This window comes from Artemia sp. Qi Xiang Cuo, chromosome 4, assembly GCF_049724085.1.
Source record: "Artemia sp. Qi Xiang Cuo chromosome 4, ASM4972408v1, whole genome shotgun sequence".
NCBI lineage: Eukaryota > Metazoa > Arthropoda > Branchiopoda > Anostraca > Artemiidae > Artemia > Artemia sp. Qi Xiang Cuo.
In genome coordinates, this window is record NC_142797.1 from 77082746 (window position 1) to 77102359 (window position 19614).

The following is a 19614-nucleotide window of genomic DNA, read 5'->3' on the forward strand; positions in this document are numbered from 1 at the left end:
CCATCTGGTTAAAAAGCCATAATAGAGGTTAAATGTCCCATAATGTCACAGAATTTCTTCATAATTTCTTGAATTAAATTTCTACATCGTATATCTAAGTCGTGAAAACAATTAAGAGTTTGTTACTTACTTAGAATTTCGTCATAATTTCTTGAACGAAATGTCTTTTTGTTTATCCAGCAGGTGAATTCAAGAAAGAATTTGCTACTTACTTACAATTTTTCCATAATTTCTTTAATGAAATTCATGTATTGTGTATCCAAGAGGTGACTTCAAGAAAGAATTTTTTACTTAGTTACAATTTTTTCATAGTTTCTTAAATGAAGTTTCTGCATTGTGTATCCAAGAGGTGACTTCAGGATAGAGTTTGTTACTTGCTTACAATTTTTTCATAATTTGTTAAATGAAATTTTCGTATTGTGTATCCAATAGTTGACCTCGAGAAAGAAATTGCTACCTACTGAAAATGTTTTCATAATTTCTTGAATTAAATTTCTGCATCGTGTATCTAAGTCCTTAAAACACTAAAAAGTTTGTCACTTACTTCGAATTTTGTCATGATTTCTTGAACGAAATGTCTTTTTTGTTTATCCAGCAGGCGACTTCAAGAAAGAATATGCTACTTACTCACAGTTTTTTAATAATTTCTTTAATGAACTGTATTTTTTATTTACACAGGAGGCCAATTGAAGAAAGAATTTGCTACTTACTTACAATTTTTGATAATTTCTTAAATGAAATTTATGCATTGTGTATCCATGAGGTAACATGAGTGTGTTACCTATTTACAATTCATTAATAATTTCTTGAATGAAATTTCAGTATTGTGTATCCAATAGGTGAAAACAATAAAGACTTTATTACTTACTTGCGATTTTATTATGATTTCTTCAATTAAGTATCTGTATTGTGTCCAGGAAGCGAATTCAAGAAAGCTATTGTTACTTACTTGCAATTTCTTCATAATTTAATGAAATGAATAAAACTATTCTAAAGAATAAAGACGGGTTAAGCTTAAAGATATTTATTGCTTAAACATATTAACATATTTTTGAAAGAATTTGCTACTTACTTACAATTTTTGATAATTCCTTAGATGAAATTTCTGCATTGTGTATCCATGAGGTAACTTCAAGAAAGAGTTTGTTGCTTACTTAGAATTTTGTCATAATTTCTTGAATGAAATGTCTTATTTTATTTCTCCAGGAGGCGAATTCAAGAAAGAATTTGCTACTTACTTACAATTTTTGATAATTTCTTAAATGAAATTTCTGCATTGTGTATACAAGAGGTGAATTCAAGAATGAGTGTGTTACCTATTTAAAATTCCTTCATAATTTCTTGAATGAAATTTCAGTATTGTGTATCCAATAGGTGAAAACAATAAAGACTTTATTACTTACTTGCGATTTTATTATGATTTCTTGAATTAAATATCTGTATTGTATCCAGGAAGCGAATTCAAGAGAGCTATTGTTACTTACTTAAAATTTATTAATAATTTAATGAAATTAATAAAACTATTATAAAGAATAAAGACGTGTTAAGCTTAAAGATATTTATTGATTAAAAGTATTAACATATTTTTTTGAGAAAAAAAAACAAAAAAAACACCACATATTTACATAAAAATAGTACTTAGATTTCTGACTTAAACATCCAGAAACGATGATCCCATGATATAAAATAGTTTTTTTTACCATGTCTTATGGATTTATCACGATCAGGTATGTCCTTAGGTATCCACAAAGCGAAGAACCTAACCTCGTCTTCAGGACGGTGATAACCCCCTTCAAATTTAGGACACTTAAACCCTTCTAGATTGAAAAGTGGAATCCTAGGGTCACACTTTTGAATTAAAACTTTATCTGTAGGTATATTGCCCTTTACGTAGAGTACTTCAACCCCGAAAAAGCTGCAAATTTCACTGACTTCCTCCTGAACATTTCTCAGTTCCTGACCAGTATTATTAAGTGGTGTAATCACTCTATCATAGAATCCCAGTCTGTTTATATAACGTAATCTAGTACTCCACAAGCTTTTATCATACTCAAACAGATTATAGTTCACTGTCCAATGATAACAGTCAATTTCTTCGAGATCCATAGACAATAATAAAAAAGCACATTTAAATATAACACCACAAGATGATTTTTTAATCCGATAAATTCGGTGTCATACAGTCCTATCATCTTGGAGGCTATTAATGTAGTTGTTAAGTAGAGAAATACTTCATCAAACTTTTATACCTTCGCTCAAGGTTGAATGGAGTTATGGGTAGTGAGATGAGTCCTAAAACCATCTGAATCCATTGTGGGGAGGAGTCATAAAACCTCCAGTGGGAATTTCTTAAGAAAAACACTTACATTAGAAAAAATACTAAATGTTCCATTATTACCTAAGTAACACGACAAAAAATCAAGAATTTATGCGCAGTTTTAACTAGCTAAGGTATCTAAAAAACCTAGGTCTGAAAACCCTAAACAGGTAATTAACTATTCTAATTCATGATTTCAGGCACGTAAAACCACAAAATACTAAAGTTAACTTCTCAAATAATAAACCCCAGGAGTCAAACACACACGAAAACCTAAAAAACCTAGGTCAGAAAATCCCCAAACAGCCAATTAAATATTCTAATTCATGATTTCAGGCACGTAAAATACTAAATACTAAAGTTAACTTCTCAAATAATAAGTCCCAGGAACCTAACGCCCACTAAAATATAAAAAAAAAACAACTAGGTCTGAAAACCCAAACAGCTAAATTAACTATTCTAATTCATGATTTCAGGCACGTAAAACCACAAAATACTAAAGTTAACTTCTCAAATAATAGACCCCAGGAGTCAAACACACACGAAAATCTGAAAAACCTAGGTCTGAAAATCCCCTAACATTCAACTAAATATTTCAATTCATGATTTCAGGCAAGTTAAATTATGAAATACTAAAGTTAACTTCTCAAATAATAAATCCCAGGGACCTAACATCCATGAGAATCTAAAAAACTAAGCCTCACAACCCAAACACCTAATTAAACATTCTAATTCGTGATTTCAGGCACGTCAAATCAAGAAATTCTAAAGTTAACTTCTCAAATAATAAACCCCGGGAACCAAACACCCACGAAAATCTAAAAAACGTAGGTCTGAAAACCCAACTTGGACTTGCAAACACCAGCCCGGACATGCAAACAAAAAGAATCAATGAAATAAAACCAAAGTGAACTTTGAAAGATCAAGAGAATGAAACTGTGACAAGCTAAACCACGAAAAGGCACTACTGAAACATTCCAACTCTTGCATTTCAAAGAAAGAAAAACTCAATTCATCTAAGAATTATTTAAACTAAATACTTACCCCCGCCTCTCACAGAAAGTTCAGAAAGACGCAAAAGCCTTATTTATAGTCGACTCTCGTGGATCTCAAGCCCCATTTAACTCAACCCCCGTGCAACTGAACACGCCATGTAACTGAACCCCTGTATAACCGAAACCCTGTACAACTGAACCCCCGTGCTACTGAACCCTCGTGCAACTCGACCCAATTTAACTAAACCCCCGTGTAACTATACCCCCGTTAACTGAACCCTCGTGCACCTGAACCCTCCATGTAACTGAACCCCTGTTAAACCTCGTGCAACTGAACCCTCCATGTAACTGAACCCCTGTATAACCGAAACCCTGTACAACTGAACCCCCGTGCTACTGAACTCTCGTGCTACTGAACCCTCGTGCAATTCAACCCAATTTAACTAAACCCCCGTTTAACTGTACCCCCTTTAACTGAACCCTCGTGCAACCCAACCCTCCATGCAATCCCATCTCCCTCAAAACACTTTTCAGCCATTTCTTGTTAATTTTTTTTTATTTCTAAACTATTTTAAATTGACAATACTCTCCAAAACATCACTTGTGTATTATACAGTAAACTATCATCCCATCTCCTCCAATTCGCAAATCCCCCCTCGTGCAACTGAACCCTCTATGTAACTGAACCCCTGTATAATCGAAACTCCGTACAACTGAACCCTCGTGCTACTGAACCCTCGTGCAACTCGACCCAATTTAACTAAACCCCTGTGTAACTATACCCCCTTTTAACTGAACCCTCGTGCAACTCAACCCTCCATGTAACTGACCCCCTGTATAACCGAAACCCTGTACAACTGAACCCCCGTGCTACTGAACTCTCGTGCTACTGAACTATCGTGCAACTCAACCCAATTTAAGTAAACCCCCCGTGTAACTGTACCCCCTTTAACTGAACCCTCGTGCAACTCAACCCTCCATGCAACCCATCTCCCTCAAAACACTTTTCAGCCATTTCTTTTTAAATTGACAATACTTTTCAAACGTTACTTGTGTATTATCCAGACCACATCGGAGAGGTAAAGCTAGGTCAAGTCACAATGTCATTCTATCGTTACTTTTCAATTAAGCTATTGAATACCTTTTACCAATGTCTCTTGTAGGCGTCAAATCTATTAAGTATCTGAGCATATCCTTTGTATTGTTGATGCAAGCATCCCATTCCTCATTCTTTAATTACCCGTGAGGCATTGTTAACCAACGCAATACCTTTACGCAAATACCTTTTCGCAAAAAATTCACAATTAGAGTTATTTTTACGTCACAATTTTAAACTTAAAACCATTCTAATTATAGCATCCCATTCCTCATACTTTAATTACCCGTTACGCTTTCTTAACCAAAGCAATACCTTCACGCAAATACTTTTTCGCAAAGAATTCGCAAATAGAGTTGTTTTTACGTCACAATTTTCAACTTAAAACCATTCTAAGTATAGCATCCCATTCCTCATACTTTAATTACCCGTTACGCTTTCTTAACCATCGGAAGTTTAACCTACGTAAATTAAGTTATAGACAATACTGGTTTAGAAAAACTGGAATAAAATAATTGATACAGTTTCAATTGCACACTACCTTTGAATAATGCAGTAACCGCCGCTCTCTCTCTCTGTTTGACCCCAAAAAAATGGCTGTTACCTCAGAAAAACTCGTCTGCTAAGGCAAGTACCATTCGTAGTAATAGGTGAATGACCCGTGGTAAGGCATATTACGCAATCACTTGTGATACTAATTGATACGTTACTACTTTTATACCACCATAATACCGTAATAGCCTAATTAGTAGCAGTAGGAGTATTAGTAGGAGTAGCGACAGTAGGAGTGGTAGTACACTCTATAAAATAAATTTGATTTCCAACTAATTTTTGGCTGGAATTTAAACCGGTCAATTTTGTCGTTCAAATTTTGATTTGTTATTTGGGTCCATCAAATTTTTGAAATTACTAAGATTTATGTATTTTTCAGCAGAAAAAATGTAATTCCCAACGAAAATAGGCTTTATTAATCCATATTGTTTGGATTTGTATGCTAGATCAAATTTTTTAGAATATCATATTGAATTTGATTAAGGTAACATTTAAATTAGTAGTTTATATAGTAATCCAAATCAAAGGTTAGAATTACAACAGAAGAAAAGAAGCTAATTGTCCTTTTGAGTAAAAAAAAGAGTATAAAATTTGGGCTTGATATGAGTTGAAAAAAGTTTAATTTACACGTTTAGAAAGTGCTTACCCAAAAAATTTTCAATAAATGTTATTTTGCATAAACTTTTATTGGCGGTTTTGTTTCGTAATACATTTGTTTTGTGATTTTCCTTAACTAGAAAACTTTTTAAGCTGCTATCCTATTCTTAAGAATACCTATTATCAATATATTTTACCATCTGAATTCAATGTTTTTCTAACTAATACCGAGAACCCTTGTGTGATTTTTGCTGATAAACATAACAAAAATTTTTTGTCGAATCTCAAACATTTTTGTTTTGAGTTTAGTTGTATGTAATTATTGCCTTTATATCAGTTGAACATCCCCCTCATCATGGCCTGAAAGTTTCAACCTAAAAGCCTAATAACTAAGTGAACTTCACTTAGTTTTTAGTTTTTATCCTGATCCTCAGTATGAAAAAAGGGTAAACATAATAGCTAGGTCTCACTTGAGGACATTAACATAATTTTACCTCAGGAGACACTAACATGTCATGGGAGGCAAAGGTTTCAAGAAGGTCAAGAATGGGAAAGAACTTGTGCCATTGGGAAGGAACGATTCTTTTAATTCATCATCATTAAAAAAAAACATGTTTTTTGCTGAATACTTATATTTACTCATATGTTTTCCCAAACCTAACTCTGTTGGGATACTTTCAACTGCAGAATCCTTGCGTACCTCTATTTTCATATTATTTTGGACAGAACTAAATTGGAAGCAACTCTAAAAACTCAATATATATCAATTTTCGAAGTGTAATAAGAATTTTCATGGTAAAGTGTTTAAATTGGAAGAAAAGATGAATTGCACTGTTTCTATATCTTTTTTTCATGCCATACCGAATAATTAATACTAACAAAGTATTTTTTCTTTTAAGTTACTAACATTTTTTTTTTACTTGATCATGCTATGTAGGGAAAGAGGTATAAGATGTGTTTTGCGCAGTATGTTTTGTTACGACCTAATAATTTACGTATTTTTATTTCTATAGGGTGTTTCGTTTCTCTCCACTCGCTGTGTTCAATTTTTGCGTACCAGAATAAATTCTTTTATTACCATTTAATTAGCCCTCTTTAAATTTTGTGATGAAATGATGAAATTGTTGGCGGTTTTCAATAAGAATTTCTGAAACGCAATCTAAGTAGAGATCAACAGGGTTTCAATTTATTAATCTTTTTTGGCATGGAAGGAGTTGTCGTAGAAACTTTAGAAGGTGCTCATTCAGCTGAAAATTGATAGTTTTAGTGCTTTTTATAAGAGTCAAAGGGATTGATGCCAACCCGTTTCATTCCCAAGCCTTTTTTTTGCTACCCTTCTTCCAAAGACATTTGATCAAAATTAGGCATTTTGTTCAAAATGGGAAGAATTGGGACACAATTTAAAGAGCGAGGTGTTGGGGAGTGGGCAAATCCCCTCATATACGTTATAATTTCTCCTTACTTACCCTCCGTTATCATGAACTATTTGATCAACATCAAAATCCAAATAGAGATCATTGAAATGTTGATCTTTTTTCTGCGTTACCAAAAGTATTACATTCATAATTCTTTACAGTCTCATGAAATGTAATTAAACAAATAGAAAATATGTTTCAACTAAAGTAAGCAGCAAGTTTAAAACTCATAACAGATTGAAGTTACTTTGTATATAAGGGGGACTGCCCCCTTTTCAACACCCTGCTCATTAAGCGAAAGTTTTTTAGTGCTTTGAATTTTTTTTTTTTTCAATTGCAAATTTTCTTTAAAAATTTGGACAAAAGCCATACTTCACAATAAAGAGTAAGGAGTGAAGGATGAGACAGACTTTTGATCTTTTACATAATTGAACCCATCACAAGCTCTGCAATAGGATCTTTTATCGATAAGTACATTGCATTCATTTGTTTAAATACATTGAAGTACTTCATATAAATAGAAAAAAGAAAAATTTTCCCCCTGTGTGCTGGTAAATATGGGAATTTAATAGTTTAGCTGTATAGAGAAACATTTTAATTAATTCCGACTCCTCTCTACCTCTTTTAACATTTATCTGAAGCCTCATGAAGAGTAAGCAGTGTGTCCATTAATATCTACTTTTTTAGGAAGCTACCCTATCCCCAACTAAGGAATGACTCCCCCTCCCCCCTCCCTCATTGTAGCTGATACGCAATTACAGATCACCAAAGGTAGCCTAATTTCATTAAAAATAAAGTGAATCAACTTGGTTGAATCCAGTACTGCCACTGTTTGGCATTACTTCTTTTGCAAATGGGAGGTATAAAATATAGTTATTGGTACTTTTAAATCAATTAATTTCTCACAATTTTAAATTGATTGCAAATTTGTCCTCTTTGGGGTAAAGTGGTAGTTTGGTGCCATAAAATGCCAGAAAGCTAGACTTTCCTCTGGCCCAACGTGTATGGTCATTTAAAAAAGAGCTTTCAATTTACGTTTGAATGAGCTCCCTCCCAAATATCTTGGACACTCGCTTTGATACAATCACCCCTGCGAAAAACAAAACAAAAAACATGCATCGACGATGTTTCTTCTGAAAAAAAAAAATGCGAAACTCCACATTTTGAAGATTGGAGCTTGAAACCTCTATCATAAAGTTCTCTGACATGAGTTTTTTATTAAGGGATTTTCAAGAAGATCACTAACATTTCTGGGCGTGTTCCCCTTTTTTTCAATAGCTAGCCAAATTTTCTCAGATTTTTTGTTGTGGTTGGAAAACAATAAACTAAATTAATTTTATATATTTAGAATCAGCATAAAAAGCCAATACTGACGGTTTAGCGATTGTCAAGAGAATTTCATTTTTAGTTTTAGTGGATATTGGCCCAAGTCACTTTTTACTTACAGTTTTTTTTTTATCACAAACTATTTGATAAGATTCTCCCATGACAAAAATTGTTTAAACCTGTTCATTATATTTAGTTGAATATGCTAATAAAAAGAAAGAGGATCAATTTGACAGCTGGATAGTAAGTTTAAATTTAGTTTTTTCTTTCGCTGTACTGTAAGTTTTTAAATGTCTGAATATAAATGGATTTAAGTTCGAGGGGGAGAGTTGTCCTATTATGAATGAGGTACATTTTACATGGCCGGTATAAAATCAAGACGAGGCATCTATGCAGGCAGGATGACTTTTGAGTAGCTCTACTCTTTCTGTAAACTATTCTAAGGAGTAGGAAATTGCATAAAGATAAGTCTACATCTGTTATAATCTATGGAAGCAATAAATCTTTCTGTAATTTTGGTTTGAATCAGATTTTCTTTTCAGATTATATGCACAATAATTACATATATTATTGATCAAGTAAAGCGATCCTTTGCCAGGAACTTTTGTTTAAAATTTACTGCATTTTGTTTCATTTTGTATGGAATTTAATTGCTCGTTTTATTTGAGAGTTTTTCACTAAAAGTATTTAAAAATTAACTTATTCATACAAAAATAAATATCCTGAAATATATTCCCTGTCCCCCTTCAACCACTGGTATTTTGGCGTCTGCCCCCCTGGAAGATTTTCTCCCGGTACCCTTGCTAAATAAGTGTATTCTTTTCTGTCAACGTTTTATCAAACGTCCTTACGTTGTTCTTTAATTGATACTTCTTCTTTTTTAAATTTCTAGTTTTTCTCAATTTGACTAAAGGCTAATACTGAGAGGGAAACAAAATTTTACATATCTGTCCAGTTTTTACCTTTTTTGCGATTTTGTCTTTTAAAATCATGTGAGAGCTTGAAACCCTGCTATTGAAATTTTGCAGAGTCAAGTTAAGGACCGCCATCTAAACCCGTTTGTATTCATCAAAAGATAACCGTCCCAATTTTGCACAGTAAAATCTCTTCTGCATAGCTAATTTTTGGCTTTCATATCGTCCAGCCTTAACCCAGATTCAGCATAACGTAAATAAATTTACTAATGACATTTATATGCCAGAAGCCTTCATAAGGCCTTTCATTGGCTCCTCAAAAACGAAACGTTTTCCTAGGTGCCTCTGCATATGCCAGTTGCATCAACAAATAATTTTTCCATAGGCCATTTGAGCAAGATAGCTGAAATGTTTTAGAAGTATGCATCCTGAGTCAGTCCACCCCTACTTAGTGCATGGGGACCTGAAGTCTACTAATTATTAATTGTAGACACGTATGTTGGTAAGCAAAGGGGTATGTTTTGTGATGGCTCTCTGATTGGGTTGTATTTCTTCAATGTCATTCCCTAGGGGGTGGTTATCCAGACTTTCACTAAGTTTGAGGGGACCAAGCAACTTCAAATAAGTATTAATAAGAAGAAGTGAGGAGGGAGGCAAAACATATTTATTAATTATAGGCATAAGGGTTTCAGCTATTAGCCCTTATTTACATTTTAATATCAAGTTGAATTAATGGTATTCGCTCATATTTACAAATACTTTATCTACAAAATCTTGAGAATTAATCTGATGATCAAAATTTAATTGTAAGAGCGTTTTGTTATAAGAGCATCCGATTTGAAGTATAAGGGTGGTTTGGAAAAGCAGTAAAAATTTTAAATAATCTACTAATAAAACAATCACAAAAAATTCCAATAATCCCTTTATTAGGATAACATAATAATTCCTTTAGATGGAAATATTCTAAAAAAGACATTAAAATAAAATGAAAATGAATCCTCAAGAAGAGTAAAAAAAACTCAGAAAGGTCTGAATCTTTATAAAGTTTATTCTACACTTCACACGTTAATTCTTAACAACTACAACTATAAAAAAAAACTGATCAAACAGTTCGTAGAAACGGAATCAAACAGTTCGTGGTAACGAACTGTAAGTAACGAGCGACCCGGCTCAATGGTAACAGAAACTCTAGAAAACGGGATTTTGATACCAAGAGATACATCAAAAGAATCAGATTTAATGCTGATTTCAAATATATAACTAACATCAAGTTTAGTCCTACCCATCAAAAGTTAAAAAATTTGGCTGATTTTCGAAAAAAGGGGAAAAGACCCCCTAAAAGGTATAGAACCTTAATGAGAATTACACCATCATATTCAGTGTATCAAAGAACCCTACTGTAGAGGTTTCAAGCTCCTATCTACAAAAATGTGGAATTTTGCATTTTTTGCCAGAAGAAAGATCACGGATGCGTGTTTATTTGTTTTTTTTTCCCCAGGGGTGATCGTATTGACCCAGTGGTCCTAGAATATCGTGGGAGGGCTCATTGGAATAGAAATTAAAAGTTCTAGTGCCCTTTTTAGGGAACCAAAAAATAAAGGGCAACTAGATCCCCTCCCAGGCTCATTTTTTCTCAAAGTCACCTGATAAAAATTTTGAGATAGCCATTTTGTTCACATGGTCGAAAACATGATAAATATGTCTTTTAGGATGACTTAATCCCCCAAAGTCCCCGGGGGGAGGGCTGAAAGTTATGAACTTCACCTAATGTTAACATATAGAATTGGTTATTGGGAAGTATACAGATGTATTCAGTGGGGATTTTTTCTGGTAGTGGGGGGGGGGGGTGGGTCGGGGGTTATAATGGAGGATCTTTCCATGAAGCAAGTTTTCATGGGGGAAGGGACATTACTATGAAGGGAGCACCGGATTTCCCAGCATTATTTAAAAAAAAGATCAAAAAATAAATTTAAGAAAAAACAAGCTTTTCAACTGCAAATAAGGAGTAACATCAAAAGTTAAAACGAACAGAAAATATTACGTATATAATTGGGTTCTTCCCATAGTCAATACGTCGCTCTTTAAGCCAAAGATTTTTTAGTACTTTCATATGAGCTATTTATTCTAATTAACGGCCTTTGTGATTAAGGGATCATTTTTAAAGAACTGGAACAAAATTCGAACTTTAGCTTAAAGAACGAGATATTGACTAGGGGGTGAACCCCCTAATATACGTATTAAAAATACATGAATATAGAAGTTCGTTACGTAAGTTAATTCGTAAGTTACTTAAATTTATTACTAATAAAAACGTTCCTAAATGAAATTAAACAAGTTTCGAGAAAGCCATCTAACCAAATAAAAGTAAAATTAATATGCAAATTTTGTTTTAATTATTCATGTACGGTGAGCCAAAATCAAAACCTGCGTTAATTCAAAAATGTTCAAAAATTAAAGAAACAAAACAAGTTTTTTAACTGAAAGTAAGGAACGACGTTAAAAATTAAAATGAACAGTAATTATTCCGTATAAGAAAGGGGCTCTTCCCTCCACAACGCGCTCTTTACGCTAAAGTTTGACTTTCTCACAGCTCTATTTTTTTTAACCAATAAAAAACTTTCGCGTAAAGAGCGTGGCGTTCAGGAGGGGACACCCCCTTTCATATCCGGAATAATTTCTGTTCGTTTTAAGTTTTAACGTCGTTCCTTACTTTCAGTTAGAAAAAACTTAGTTTTTTTATTTATTTAAGTAAGGAGCGACTCGGCTCACTAGTAACTGAAACTCTAAAAAAAACGGATTTTTCATAACAAAAGATATATCAAAAGAATCAGCTTATTATGCTGATTCTAAATATATAAGTTTCATTAAGTTTAGTGTTACCTATCAAAGGCTACGAGCCTAAGAAAATTTGCCTGATTTTCAAGAAAGGGAGAAGCACCCACTAAGAGTCATATAATCTTAATGAAATCACAACGTTAAATTCAGCATATCAGAGAACATTATTGTAGAGGTTTCAAACTCCTATTGTCAAAAATGTGGAGTTTTGTATTTTCTGCCAGAAGCAATATCACGGATACCTTTTCATTATTTTTTTTTTTTTATTTCCGAGGGCGATCATATCGAACCAGTGGTCCATCGAATCATATCGAAATAATGGAAGATGGCTGTTTCGAACGGAAATTAAAAGTTTTAGTGCCCTTTTCAAATGACTAAAAAGACTGAAAGAAAACTAGGCCCCCTCCTACGCCCTTTTCCCCAAAATTGTCCGACCAAAATTTGATATTACCATTTTGTTCAGCATATTCGAAAAGCCAAATAACTATGTCTTTGGAGATAACATGATCCCCCACAGCCATTTGTCCTTAAGTTATAACATTTGCCCATTGTTTACGTGTAGTATTTGTTGTTGGGAAGTATGCATCGTTTTTCGGTTGGGGGTGGATGAATTTTCTGCTGAGGGGGGGATTTTCTGGAAGAGATATTTTTCGCGAGGAGAGAAGTTTTCGGGGGTGAAGTGTTATGGGGAAATTATATACTAGGGGAACTTGCCACAATTCCTTTGCGAAAATCTTTCTATGGGTCTTGGTTTCTCTTTGCCGACTCAATTAAACGCGTGGAGATGTTTAGGATAGTTGTTTGTTAAAAATTTTCACCAGAATTGAATTGTCTAGAGGATATTACCGTGAGGGGGGATTTTATCGTGGAGGTAAAGCCAGATTTTCATGAAATATTAAAAAATCAAATAAAAATTTAATAAAAAATGAATAAAAAATGTTTTTCAACTGAAACTAAAGAACAACATTCAAACTCAAAATTAACAGAAATTATTTGGCACAAGATTGAGCGGGTTGCCCCCTCCCCAATACCTTGCTCTTTACGCTAAAGTTTAAATTTTTCCCAGTTCTTTAAGAACGACTCCTGAAACACAAAGGTGGTTTGATTAGAACAATAAGAATTTTTTTCAGTACTTAAAAACTTTAGCGTGAAGAGCTAGGTACTGAGGAGGGGGCAACACCCTCATATACGTAGTAATTTCTGTTCGTTTTAGATTTAATGCCGTTTCTTATTTTCAGTTGAAAAAAACTTGTTTTTTATTTTCTTTCTTATTTTTAAAAATAATTCCAGAAAATCTGGCTCCAACTCCACGGAAAAATTATTCACAATTAAACAATAAGGTAGAAAAAAACGTAAATGTGCCCAGCATCTCAAAATACCGCATCTGCAATTTCTTGGGATAGGGTCGGAAAGGAAGACCGATTTGGAATTTTCCAGGGGTTTTGGAGGGGTCATTGAATCTGGAACATCAAATTATAAGTCAAATATAAAAGTAAAACTTAATTGGAAGTTTTATACTTTTATTTACAATCATTCAGTTCTTTTCCTTTTTTTCTCTATTTTTGGCAAATTTTCAATATATAATTCTTTAATTATAATGAAGGTGTTAAGCAGCTAATTGATATCTTCTCGTTTTTCTAATTTAATCCAGAGTCCATGCCTCGGCTCAACTCGTGTTGCCGGGAGCATATCCAGCTTCGGAGGAAAGGATTCCGTTTTGTCACTCGGAATAAACCTTAAAGTAAAAAAAATAGTAATAAATAAATCGGATTAAAAACAAAAGTGGCAAAAAAGGTTAAGATGAAAATGACAAATTAGATATATCCACAGCACTAAAACTACTACAACACTAATACTACAAATACTACAATTTTGAACGGAGTAGTCAAGTTCACGAGCAACTATTCAAGAGTAAGAAATTTGTTCTTGCAGAGTTTTACTCTCAATGATATTGTTTGAAGTCTCACTGAGAAAATATTACACCAGACTTAAAATTTCGGTTTTTCTGTTTAAACCATGACCAACAGTTCTTACTTTTGTTGTTCTTACGATTTTACGAACAGTTGACGAACAGTTCTTACGATTTTAAACTTTAAAATCGATTTTTTTTTTTTTCAATTGATGCATCAAAAGAACTGGCTTTTTATGGGAATTCCATATCTATAAAAATAATTAAATTTAGTGTTACCCATCAAAAGTTATGAATCTGAAAAGAATTTGAGGGGAACCAGCAAGTCAAGCAATCTTAATAAAAATCAAAGCATCAGGTTCAGAATATCAGAAAATACTAGCTTAGAGTTTTCAAGCACCTATCTAGACATGTTTATTTGTCTTTTTTTTTCTTTTTTTTTAAGGGGTGGTCACATCCAGCCAATGTTCCTAAAAGAACGTTAAAGGGCCAATTCGAACAAAATCAAAAGTTCCAGTATCCTTTATTAGTGACTAATAATATCTGAGGGCAACTAACCCCCTCCCATAACTCTTTTTCTCCAAAAGCATCTGGTCAATATTTTTAGATATATGTTTGCTTTAGCATAGTTGAAAGGTCCAATAGACTTTAGAAATGACAAAACACCCATATATCCCCGGGAAAACGGCTATAAGTTACGCAATTAATCCATTATTCACATATAGTATTTGTTTTGGGGAAATTTACGATTGCTTTTTTTGGGGGGGGGGGATTTTCTTCGGGTGGTATTTCCCACGGGGGGAGTTTTCCATGGGGGAGGGGGAAGTTTATAGCGGAAGATTTTCAGCATAAATTGTACGTGGGAGGAGGGGGGGGGGAAGGGTGTTTTCAACTGAAAGTAAGGAGCAATATCTAAAATTTACAATCAATCAGAAATTATGCCGTATATGAAGAAGGACACTCCTTCGGAGAGCCAAAACTACAGTTGACTTTTTTAGCTAGTGATGTATTAATTTAAGTTGTTCGTTCACTAGTTGTGTATGATGTTTTTTTTTCACTTTTCTTTGCTCCATTCTTTCGTGTTTTTGTGCTGTTAAAGATGACAATAAATTTATTCATTCAATGACAATTTTTTAAGAAAGACCACTAAATAAATAGAAGGGCAATTAAATTTGAATAAGAAGTATTTTTAAAGGACTTCAAAATTTTAAATTTAGAGATTCACTTTTGAAATTTTGAGCATTATTTCGGATTATAGGAGAAATACTTAGGGATTTAGGTAAAAATTTTATTATACATATTCACATACGAGAACAAGAATGATGGAACGAGCAAATCAAGTATATATTGAGCCACGAACTTGATATTGGTAAAAAGCAAATTGCCTAGAATAAGGATGCTTATTGCAATTAATTAAAAAAAAATCGCAAAATAAGTTTTTCAAAATAAGTAAAGAACTCAATTAAACCTAAAATGAACAAAAATAGAATCAAATAATCTACCAAGCATACAACTACCACAAATCAGTATCACTAAATAAATGAAACCCAAAACAAACGGAAATTAAAATCAAACAGTTCGTGGTAACGAACTGTAAGTAAGGAAGCGACCCGCCTCAATAGCAACCGAAACTCTAAAAAAGGGAATTTTGGTACCAATAGATACATCAAAAGAATAAAATTTTAATTCTGATTTCAAATATATAAGTTTCATCAAGTTTAATTTTAGCTATCAAAAGTTACGCGCCTCAGAAAATTTGGCTGATTTTCGAAAAAAGGGGGAAAGACCCCCTAAAAGTTATAGAACCTTAATGAAATTCACACCATCATATTCATCGTATCAGAAAACCCTACTGTAGAGGTTTCAAGCTCCTATCTACAAAAATGTGGTATTTTGAATTTTTTTTGCCAGAAGAAAGATCACGGGTGCGTGTTTATTTGTTTGTTTGTTAGTTTTTTTTTCTTTTCCCCAGGGGTAATCGTATTGACCCAGTGGTCCTAGAATATCGTAGGAGGGCTCATTGTAATGGAAATTAAAAGTTCTAGTGCCCTTTTTAAGTGACCAAAAAAAATGGAGGGAAACTAGGCCCCCTCCCACGCTCTTTTTTCTCAAAGTCACTCAATTAAAATGTTGAGATTGCCATTTCGTTCAACATAGTCTAAAATCTAATAAATATTTCTTTTAGGATGACTTAATCCCTCGGAGTTCTCAGGAGAAGGACTGCAAGTTATGAACTTTGCCCATAGCTTACATATCGTATTTGTTATTGGGAAGTATACAGACATTTTCAGGAAGAATTTTTTCTTGGTGGGGGGACCTGGAGGAGGGGTTACTCGAGAGAATCTTTCCGTGGAGGATTTTTCTTTGGGGTAAGGGACATTTCTATGAAGGGGGCGCCGGATTTCCAAGCATTATTTAAAAAACGATCAGAAATTAATTTAAAAAAAAACAAGTTTTTTCAACCAAAAGTAAGAAGCAACATTAGAACTTAAAACGAACAGAAATTATTACGTATATGAGGGGGTTCTCCCCCAAGTCAATACCTCGCTCTTTACGCTATAGTTTTTTTAGTGCTTTCAAAAGAGCTATCTATTCTAATTAAAAGGTCTTTGTGATTCAGGGGTTTGTGAATTAATTTTTTTTTTAACTTTTAACGTAAATAGCGTGGTATTGACTAAGGGGAGAACTCCATCATATACGTATTAACATATACGTACTAAAAAAAAAAAAACAATAAAAAAAACAAGCGATACGGCTCAGTATTACTACTGAAACTTTTAAAAACGGAACTTTGATGTCAATAAATGTATCAAAAGAATGGGCTTATAATGCTGATTCTAAATATATGAATTTTATTAAGTTTAGTGTTACTCATCAAAGGCTACGAGCCTGAGAAAATTTACCCGTTTTTCTAAAGAGGGGAAAACATCCACTAAAAGTGAAAGAATTTTAATGAAAATCACACCGTCAGATTCAGCGTATCAGAAAATCCTATAACATAGGTTTCAAGCTCATATCTGCAAAATTCTGCAACTTTGTATTTTTTGCTAGAAGAAAAATATACGAATATAGAAGTTCGTTACGTAAGTTAGTATGTAAATTACGTCAGAACGAAATTTAGAGACCGACATTTAGTAAAAGAAAAGTAAAATTTTTATGTAAATTTTGTTTACTTATTCAATGACGGTGAACCAAAATAAAACCTGCATTAACTAAAAAACGATCAGAAATTAAATAAAAAAAAACAAATTTTTTAAACTGAAAGTAAGGAGCGAACGGAGGGGGGGGGGGGGTGAAGAAGTCAGTGAGATAAAAAAAACAATACCTTTTGAAGTATAAATGAAACACAAAACGAAAAGAAATTAAATAAAGAATCAATGCAAACAAACATACAATAGATACTAATGTAAATGAATAATGAACCTTAAAACGAGTAAAACTTAAATTGAATATACAAATCAAGATTGAAAGGAATAAAAATCACTACACACAACAGTTTGGGTATCACCTCCTTCTCTCACTGTAAAAGTCTAAAACCTGCTGCGTCATCGGCGGTTTACAGAAAACGAATTGTATTACAAATATTTTCTTTTGTAATTAATATTGAAAATAAACATTAAAATTACAGTAAAATTTTCAATTGATGAGCTTTCAGCAATTAATATCATTATACATCAAATATTCAGTTTATTTTATTAGTTCTTTCTAAAATTGTTCAAGACCCATAAGATTGTCCCCTTCGTTGACTGCAAAAATATAATGCCTACTGCGTCATTGACGCTTCACTGAATACGAATTATATTACAAATATTTTCTTTCCCAGTTCATACAGCATTGAAAATGAAAATAAATTACAGTGAAGTGAGATCTTGAACTGATGGATCTTTAAACAATTAAAATCGTTGTACATCAAATATTCAATTTGATTTTGTTTATGCTTTCCAAGACTGTTCAAGACACATACAGTTTTCAGTAAAGCGCCATGAAGCAGTAGGTTTTAGACTTTTACAGTGAGAAAAAGAGGGGATTTCCAAACTCTTGTTTGTAGTGATTTTATTTCGTTTCAAGCTTGATTTGCATATTTAATTTGAGATTCACTCGTTTTTAAATTTATTTATTCACTTACATTATCTATTGTATGTTTGTTTGCATTGATTCTTTATTTAATTAAATAAAAAAACAAGTTTTTTTTAAGTGAAAGTAAGGAGCGACATTAAAACTTAAAACGAACAGAAATTATTCCGTATATGAAAGGGGCTGTCCCCTCCTCAACGCCTCGCTCTTTACGGTAAAGTTTGACTCTTTCTCGCAACTCTATTTTTTAGAACAATAAAAGACTTTAGCGTAAAGTTCCAGGCGTTGAGGGGGGGGGGGCAGCCCGTTTCATATATGGAATAATTTCTGTTCGATTTGAGTTTTAATGTCGCTCCTTACTTTCTGCTAAAAAAAACTGGTTTTTTTGTTTAATAAATAACAGAGTCAAACTCAAAACGAGCAGAAATTAATATGAGTAGGGTTCTAAACATCATAGCTTTCTAAAAGCAAGAAAATAATTCGTACTTTACTGAAAAAATTCAAATGTATATACTGAAAGAAATGTGTATTGTCAGTTTACTATACATATGCTGATTTTTATTCTTTAAAATCTTAATTGATTTTTGATTTCTTAAAGTTATAAAAATGAAAATATTTAAAAGAATTTTTCCAGTAAAGTAGAAATTATAGTCCGGCTTTTAGAAAGCATAGGGTTTTAGAACCCTACTCACATGAATTTCTGATGGTTTTGAGTTTGACTCTGTAATTTATTAAATAAAAAACAATTTTTTTTCAACTGAAAGTAAGGAGCGACATTAAAAGTTAAAACGAACAGAAATCATTCCGTATGTGAAAGGGGCGATCCCCTCCTCGACGCCCCGCTCCTTACGCTAAAGTTTTTTATTGTTTTAAAAAATAAAGTTGTGAGACACAGTCAAACTTTTGCCTAAAGAGCAGGGCGTTGAGGAGGGGACAGCGCCTTTCATATACAGAATAATTTTTGTTCTTTTTAAGTTTTAATGTCGCTCCTTACTTTTAGTAAAAAAAACTTGTTTTTTTTATTTAATTTTTGAACGTTTTTGAATTAATAGAGGTTTTGATTTTGGCTTACTGTACATGAATAATTAAAACAAAATTTTCATATTAATTTTACTTTTATTTGGATAAATGGCTTTCTCGAAAGTTGTTTAATTTTATTTACGAACGCTTTTATTAGTAATAAATATATGTTACTTACGAATTAACTTACGTAACGAACTTCAATATTCATATATTTTTAATAGTTATATTAGGGAGTTGGCCCCCTTGTTAATATCTCGCTCTTTACGCTAAAGTTCGAATTTTGTTCCAATTCTTTAAAAATGACCTCTTAATCACAAAGGACGTTAATTAGAATAAATAGCTCTTATGAAAATACTAAAAAATCTTTGGCTTAAAGATCGAGGTATTGACTAGGGGGCGATAACATCATATACGTAATAATTTCTGTTCGTTTTAAGTTTTGATGTTTCTCCTTACTTTCAGTTAAAAAACTTGTTTTTTTTTATATATATAATTTCTGATCTTTATTTAAAAAATGCTGGGAAATCCTGCGCCCCCTTCATAGCAATGTTCCTTACCCCA

The 19614-nt window shown here is 32.8% G+C and overlaps 1 protein-coding gene and 1 long non-coding RNA gene across 2 annotated transcripts in view; one reads left to right on the forward strand and one right to left on the reverse strand.

The window, feature by feature from the left end:
* LOC148953451 (uncharacterized) overlaps nucleotides 1–19614 on the forward strand; it is a 135654-nt gene that overhangs the window by 49977 nt on the left and 66063 nt on the right. The gene's annotated exons all lie outside the window — the stretch shown is intronic.
* LOC148953452 (cytochrome P450 3A56-like) overlaps nucleotides 13551–19614 on the reverse strand; it is a 179851-nt gene continuing 173787 nt past the window's right edge. Inside the window, exon 9 of the mRNA XM_089088543.1 lies at nucleotides 13551–13782. Coding sequence (XP_088944669.1) covers nucleotides 13662–13782 — 121 coding nt within the window. The 3' untranslated portion in view covers nucleotides 13551–13661. The remainder of the gene's footprint in view (nucleotides 13783–19614) is intronic.